The sequence below is a fragment of the Chrysochloris asiatica genome, unplaced genomic scaffold (genome assembly GCF_000296735.1).
Source record: "Chrysochloris asiatica unplaced genomic scaffold, ChrAsi1.0 scaffold00240, whole genome shotgun sequence".
In the NCBI taxonomy this organism is placed as follows: domain Eukaryota; kingdom Metazoa; phylum Chordata; class Mammalia; order Afrosoricida; family Chrysochloridae; genus Chrysochloris; species Chrysochloris asiatica.
The window spans coordinates 1,474,710-1,483,255 of record NW_006408758.1 but is presented as its reverse complement, the minus strand read 5'-3'; the positions used below and the strand labels follow the sequence as shown (position 1 = coordinate 1,483,255).

The 8,546-nt window shown below is 34.3% G+C and overlaps 1 protein-coding gene across 1 annotated transcript in view; it reads left to right on the top strand.

Annotated features, from left to right (window-relative positions):
- The window catches only part of LOC102839278 (latrophilin-3-like), an 883,976-nt gene that overhangs the window by 596,289 nt on the left and 279,141 nt on the right, over window positions 1-8,546 (top strand). Inside the window, exons 9-10 of the mRNA XM_006873416.1 lie at window positions 3,678-3,863; window positions 6,934-6,972. Coding sequence (XP_006873478.1) covers window positions 3,678-3,863; window positions 6,934-6,972 — 225 coding nt within the window. The remainder of the gene's footprint in view (window positions 1-3,677; window positions 3,864-6,933; window positions 6,973-8,546) is intronic.

Here is an 8,546-nt window from a genome sequence, read left to right as displayed (position 1 = left end):
TCAGTGTTCAACCATTTCAAGACATAACATATAATTAAGAGCCAATGATCCTGAAGGAAGAAGTCCAAGGTGCATTGAAGGAATTGGCAAAGAGCAAGGATCCAGGAACTGATGGAATACAAATTGAAATCTTTCAACAAACTGATGTAGCACTGGTTACACTCACTCATCTATGCCAAGAAATTTGGAAGACCACTACCTGGCCAACTGAATGGAAGAGATCCATATTTGTGCCCATTTCAGAAGAGGTGAACCAACAGATTGCAGTAATCATCAAACAGTATCATTGATATCCCATGCAAGTAGACTTTTATTAAAGGTAATGCAGAAACAGCTGCAACCATACATTGACAGAGGAATTCCAGAGATTCAAGTTGGATTCAGAAGAGGATATAGAAGGAGAGATATCATTGCTGCCATCAAGCTATGAAAAACATTTTGGAGAATGAGTATTCCGGAACACTTAATTGTGCTTATGAGGAACTTGTACAGAGACCAAGAGGCAGTTGTTCGAGCAACTAGGATTGTCTGTCTCTGCTTATGAAATGGCTCCTTTTAAACCTACTGGGATGGCAAAACTAACCGATTCTCATATTAGAATCCTGTACGTCCTATTTGCATAGTTGACACCATTTAACAACAACATCTTTGGTTGGAGTTAAAAAGACTATGGTTGTTGTTGCTGTTATTGTTAAGTGTCATCTAGTTGATTCTGACTCTTGGTAACTCATTATAGGATTTCCAAAGAGCAGCTGATAGGTTAGAACTGCTGACCTAGTGATTCAAAATCCAGTGCTGATCCTACAGTGTTACACCAGGAATCCAGAGACTATGGTAGAAGAGTCACAATTCACTGTACCACATTAGGTTGCTACTGTTAGGTGCTTCCGAGTCAGTGCCAACTCATAGTGACTCTATGCAAAACAGAAAAAACATGGCCCACTCATATGTCATCCTAACAATTTTTGTTATGTTATACCCCATTGCTGCTGCCATTGTGCCAATCCATGTTGAAGTATTCCTCTTTTTCACTGACCCACTTCTTTACCAAGCAGGATATCTTTCTCCAGGGATTGGTGGTGATGGTGTACTGTGGAGTCATTTCCAAGTCATGGTGATCCTGCATAGGGTTTCTGAGGCTGTAAATCTTTACAGGAGCAGAAAGCGTCATCTTTCTCCTGCGGAATGGCTAGTAGTTGACCTTGAGGTTAGCAGCCCTACTTGTAACCACTATGCTACCAGAGTTGAGATGTCCAAAGTATGAGAGACAGAGTCTTACCATCCTGGCTTCTAAGGAACATTCTGGCTGTACTTCTTCCAACACAGATTTGTTTGTTCTTCTGGCAGTCTATGGTACTTTCAATATTCCTCTCCAACGCCATAATTCAAGTGAATTAACTCTTCTTCAGTCTTCCTTATGCATGTTCATTTCACATGCATTTGAGGCACTTGAAAATACTGTGACTTGGGTCAGGTGAACTTTAGTCATCAAGCTAATACCTTTCTCTTGAACACTTTAAAGGGATCTGTGCAGCAGATTTGCCTACTGCAATGTGTCCTTTGATTTCTTGACTGTTGCTTCCATGAGGGCTGATTGTAGATCCAAGCAAAATGAAATCTTTGACAACTTCAGTATTTTCTCCATTATCATATTATTAATTGGTTCATTTGTGAGGATTTTTGTTTTCTTTACATTGAGGTGCAATCCATTCCAAAGGCTGTGGTCTTTGCTCTTTTATCAGTAAGTGTTTTAAGTCCTCTTTTCTTTCAGTTAAAAAGGTTGTATCATCTGCACATTCACAGGTTGTTAATGAGTCTTCCTTCAATCCTAATGCCACGTTTTTCTTCATATAATCCAGCTTCTCAGAGGTCAACATACCAATTTAATAAATATAGTGAAATAATACAAACCTGGCACACACCTTTCCATATTTTAATCCAGTATCCCCTTGTTCTATCTGAATGCATCTTTGTCTGTGTTAACACAGTTAAGTGTTCTGGAAAACCCATTCTTTGCAATGTAAAGGCTTTCAACTGTGAGGAGCCAGTTGTGATCCTCACTGTTGAAAGCCTTTGCATAGTCAATAAAACACAAGGAAACATCTTGCTGGTGTTCTCTGCTTTCAACCAAGTTCCATTGAGATCCCTCAGTTCATGTCATGTTGTGAATCCAGTTTGAATTGCTGTTATGAATCCTGTTGATGTACTGTTGCAGCCATTTTTTAATTGTCTGCAGCAAAATTCTATTTGCATGTAATATTAATGATATTGTTCAATGATTTCTGTACCATATGTGTGTGTATGTATATATAAATATAAACATATATGTATATATATAAACATATATATGTATATATGGCAAAGTGAATTTTATATATACATGCACATAGCATATAGATATATGTATGTATACATACACACATAACATGTATATATATATACACATATATGCATGTGGTACAATAATCATCAAACAATATTATTAATATCACATGCAAGTACATATATCAAGAGATTTGGTATGAAGCTGTAAGATAAACACTGAACTGATAACTGCACAGTTGAGGATTCAAAGCACTTAGTGTTCCTTGGAAACCTTATACAGGGTCACTACAAATCTGAACCGACTTAATGATACTTAACAACAACAACAACAACACACACACACACATATATATATATCATATCTGCATTTATTTCATTTAAAAATACATCTTGAAGATTTATATTAACATTGATATCTTTCATATTTTTTAATTGTTTCATAATATTTCATGGTATGGATATACATTTTATATAACCAAAGGTCATTTTGTTTTCTATCATATCAAACATAGCTATCAAATTAGTTAAAGTGAATATGGTGCATTAATCATCATTTATTTTCATATCTCTGGAGTATTGACATAATATTATTACAGAATATGCTTGAGATATATTGTGTAATACAGAAAATGGTAGAAATTAAACAACAGTTTACTACCCAAGATACTGGGAGAAGATTCTCTTATCATTATGCTGCTAGTAAGAACACAACATTGAATAGCAAGGATTTTTTTTAGGATAAAATATTTAGCTAGTTTAGCAGTCAGGTAATAATTGTGAACTAAATTCTACAGTAGGTACAACAGAAAATATTTACTTCTCTGTGTAAATTTAGAATATGATTGTGGATTCATAATACATAGTCATCAAAGTCTAAATTAAAAATTCACAGAGAAAATAATAAAGCTAATTTTAGAATAAGCAACCAAATGAATAATTAAACTGAAAATAATTTTTAGAAATAAGGCTACTTAGAAATTGCATCCTGAGATATGAATTTAATGGAAGGCTTTGAAGAAAAGGCTGGATTAGCAGGAAAAAATTATGGTTTGTATTTCAGGTAAAGATGGAGTTTAATAACTATTTTGTTGACCCTCTGATTATAACTTGTTGTTGTTAAGAACTGTCAACACGATTCTGACCCATAACGACCCTGTATAGGGTTACCGAGGAGCAGCTGGTGAGCTTGAACTGACGACCTTTCAGTTCAAATGACTTTGCAGTCTGGCACATTAACCCACAGTGTCACACCAGGACTCTGATTATAACTACATGCAAATAATTTCAAAAAGAGATTTAAGAATTACTATTATAATGTCTCATTCTTTTTTATTCCATTTTTTAAATTGTAGCTGAAATCTGGAGAGACAGCTGCCAACATTGCTAGAGAACTTGCTGAACAGACTAGAAATCATCTGAATGCTGGAGACATCACTTACTCAGTCAGAGCCATGGATCAGCTGGTTGGCCTCTTAGATGTACAGCTCCGAAACTTAACCCCAGGAGGAAAAGATAGTGCTGCTCGTAGTTTGAACAAGGTAAAGGCCTCAAGTTATATACATATCTTTAAAGTTGTAGTAAAACTAGTGAGACTTTCCTGTTTAATTATCTCTTTCTGTAAAATCAGGATATTTTAAAGAAAAATCTCTAGCTATATTAAATTATGGTTCTACTTACTTAATTTCATTGTTTCACTATAATAGTGATATTATTTGCTTTGTATCTAAGAAGTAACAAACAATAATGTCCACATAAATATTTTGAATGTACAATGTTATAGCTACTTACTCTGTTTTGTATGATAAATTATAACAGGGTTAATATGACATAAAATTGCCTTCTAGTCTTCTCAAGCCTTTACATTAAAAAATCTGACATAAAATAGACATACGTCTAATAAGTCGAAATTTTGAAACTGAGCTGACATGAGAATTGATACTAATAATCTACATAGGTCTTTTAAATGTGATCATTTAACGCGAATAGTAGTACTATGTTTTTTAAATCATGGAGGGGAAGTGATTAAGTTTTTAATTTTTACCTCCAGTAGTTTTGGGTTATTAAGTTGTTCAGATTTTATACCATGGCAATTAAAACTCAAAAAGGTTAGATGTTTTTCAGCAAATTCGAATAAGGAATAAATAAAAAGAATTCATTTTTTTCCTATGCCAAAGAAAAGTATAGTTCACTGCCAAAATAAGTAATGATATAATTTACAAGAAAGCATATTTCATGCAACAAAATATCACAGAGTAAATAACCTCTATGAGGAAAGGAATTAAAATTGCTCCCATCAAATCCTGTGTTCACTGAAAGACATTTTTTCAGTAAAGGTGACCAATAATTGAAACTGGATTCAGGAGCTCTAAATATCACAATTTTGCTACTTAGGAGTAATCTGGCCATGACAAACTAAAGTTTCACTTTGTTGTTATTATTACATGCTGTTAATCAGTTCCCACTCATAGGGACCCTGTATAGGGAGGGATTCCACAGAGACACCTGTGAGTTTGAACCACCAACTTTACAGTCCAGAGCTTATCCCTAGAGTGTTGCACCAGGATTCCAAAACTCCTTTGTGGTATTCATTAAATAAACATGCCCCTTTAGAGTGAAAATGGAAATCTATTTAGTTCTTCCATGTTCTGTTTATTTAGGTAAATGTTTTATTCATCAAGATAGAACACATATTTCAAAATAATTATTGTTCAACATTAAAAAAAAGAAAACGGATATTTATTTTGGCAAATACAGTTTTTTCTTACAATCTTATCCTCAGAAAGTTTCCTTTACTAGATATTTTTTAATTAGAGATTTTTCCCCATACTTATGTCTCTGAGAGAAACACAACCAAACCCTTGATAGATTATAATCCACAGTTGCCTGTGTAATCTTGATATGCTGTGATTTTAATGCGTTATTGCCCAGGCTGACTGGGTGCTATTAATGACTATTGCTGCCAACTATTATTACCACAATGCACGGGGAGTAGTGATTTCTGTTAATGTTACATATCCATAACATGACTTGTTATAGCAATACTTTGTATCTTTACTTTAAAATGGTATTAATATATGACAATATCAGGTAAAACTGGCAGTCAATGTCACATTCTAACTGGCTATAGCTAATCAGCTTGCCTAGTCTGAATATCAAATAACCACATAATGGAAAACTTTCCATTTGTGATGCTTTTTAATACTCTCTTTTGTTTCCCATTTGTCTCTTGCTATTGTTTATATAATGTGGGTTGTCATATATTAATTTGCATGATGGCGTAAGGAGATGGGAGGGTAAAGGTTATCCACTTGCTTGCTGGCTTGCTTTCATTTCTTTTGGTCCCCACTGTTCACTTAGCATTTATAACCCATCAGATTTGCAAAGTCAACTTGGTACAAATCAATTGTGCTCCACATTGAAATTCTGGAGGTTTAGAGTCCTGAAAAACCAAGATGTGAGTCAGTGATCCAAATGACAGCTCTGGCAATTTACTTGCACTCATTTCTCACTTAATTCTTTAGAAGAGTAACTGCTCTATGCTCATTGAAGAATGCATGAATTAGAGTTGGAAGAGTATTAGCCACACAAAAGACATCAGAGTAAAGGCTTCTTCAAGCTGGGTAATTTTCTCCTTCAACAATCAAGGCTGCTGAAGGAGGGGGGAAATAGGGAAAACAAGGGAAACTACAATCTAATTTATAAAATTTTGGTGCCATTTATTTTAGCATGGCAAAATACACTGTTATTAATTACTGATTTTATCATCTGGGGAAAAAAAATTGGGGGTGGATTATGAGTATCTATCATGCTTTTTTTGTGGCCCAGAAGAACTATTATTCTGCATGTAAAGTACAAACAAACAAAACCTGTCCTCTTTTTTTTTTTCTTTCTCTTTTTCCAATTCTACTAACATTTAAAAATGAATTTTAAAGGGTTTTATTTGTTGATTTCTTAATGGATATGGTCAAAAAATTTTTAGGAAATAAAATAGTGATAAACCAGGAGATTAATCACATTATTTTAAGAAGTTGTTTCTCTCTTTGTGCATGTCCCTTAGAATCAGATAACTATCTTAGAATCAGATAGCTTATAATTAATGAGTATTACCATTTTCCTGGTAGACAGAATTTTTTATATTTATGAAAATATGTTTGTGGTATACATTAAGTCTCCATATAATCTAAACCACAGATAATCTATCTTTGAAAAATAGGATCAATACATTTGACATAAATTACTTAACTTCATATGTCATCATTTGTGGCCTATGAGTTAATAACAACTACTATGATGTGAAATGAATCATTTATAGTAAATGAAGCATATTGCTTTTTATTAATTTCTACTAATATTCTAAAACTTCTTTCCATCATTAACCGCTTTATGCCATTCAGTTTCCACTTGGGTTGTCTGATAGGGGTCCTGGCTACTAGTTTTTAAGTCATTGCTTACATATTGCTGCTGCTTAGCTTACATTTTCTTCTTGGAAGTAGAACATAAAAGAATAAGGTGTTTTGTGTAGATGTATTCTTTTATTTTTCTTGTTTTCTTCTGTCACTAACTTGTTTTTTCTATTCTGTGTTTAATCTGCTGTCTTAATGGATTCAGCTTCAGAAAAGAGAGCGCTCTTGCAGAGCCTATGTCCAGGTACTTTCTGCGTTTTTATAAATGTGTTGAGTTGTTGAATTGTCTCTGTTGATAATGGCATGTATGTGTATCTAATAGAAAATGATAATGTGCCATATTTAACTAATGGAATTTCATAGAAGGTATGAAGGTTGGGAATGGAAATATATAGGAAAAGGTATGTGCTAAAAAGTAATTTGTCAGTGCCAATGGTCTGTCAAAGAAGAGGAACACAGACTAGAAGGGAAGGCAACTTGAGGTGTGAACATATTGGTCATCAGTTAAGAGGTGAGTTGGGCATAATATAGAACTCCTTAAAGTCTTTATAAAAGTGGGTATGAAAACATGTTATTCATACACATATTGAGTTAGCCAATATTTGAGCAGTCATTCCTTCAGAAATGATAATAATAAAGTTCATATGAGTATATGACAACAAATACTTTAGGATACTTGTAGTAGCACACTTTTGTACTAAAATGAAATTATATTGGCTTGAGACACACTTATGAATGTCTTACTCTCTTGCTTATTGTTGTCAAGTGCCAACTCATAGTGACTCTGTATAGGGTTTCCAGGGAGTGACTGGTGTGTTTGAAACGCTGACCTTGTAGTTTAGACTGATTTTGTGGTCCAGTGCTTTATCCCCCAATGCCACATTAGGAACATGGTAATCCCATTTTAAATGTAATTTTTACCCAGCTAATATTCTATTTTGTTTCCAACCAAAGTAAAAGTCATTCTCATGTTTATGAGTTATATGCGAAAGAGAAAAATATCCAGAAGAGAGCTTTATCTAAGAAGGGGTAAAGGGAGGAAGGAAAAAACACAGGAAAGAAGGAGGAAAAGCAAAATAAAACAAAGCAAAACAAAAAGATATGAAACTATATTCCTGCAAATGTTTTCTCTCTATATATGTATCATAGTAACTTTATACATGATGTTAGCCAAAAAATCGAGAACCAATTCATAGCATTTTTTGAAAGTTTATTTTTTTCCATTCATAGCATTTTAAAAGAAAAATGTCAACTGCAATAATAGATGCCCTTTAGAACCATAGTTATGAGTTCTCAGATTAGATCTCCAGAAAATAAACTTTATCAGTTTACTCAAAGTGTAGCATAATATGGGGGACATTTATATTTTTATTAGCCAAAATCCTTAAAAAGTTATTGTTAACTGCTTTCAGGTCAACTCATTCTGTGTACAGTGGAAGAAAACATGGCTGAGACATGTACCATGTCTGTCACTCGTTGTGATTGGCGCTGCTGTGAGCCATAGGGTTTTCACTGACTGAAACATGGCTGAGACATGTATCATGTCTGTAATTGATTGTGATTGACACTGCTGTGAGCCATAGGGTTTTCACTGACTGGAACATGGCTGGGACATGTACCATGTCTGTAATTGATTGTGATTGACGCTGCTGTGAGCCATAGGGTTTTCACTGACTGAAACATGGCTGAGACATGTACCATGTCTGTAATTCATTGTGATGGACGCTGCTGTGAGCCATAGGGTTTTCACTGACTGAAACATGGCTGAGACATGTACCATGTCTGTACGTCATTGTGATTGGCGCTGCTGTGAGCCAT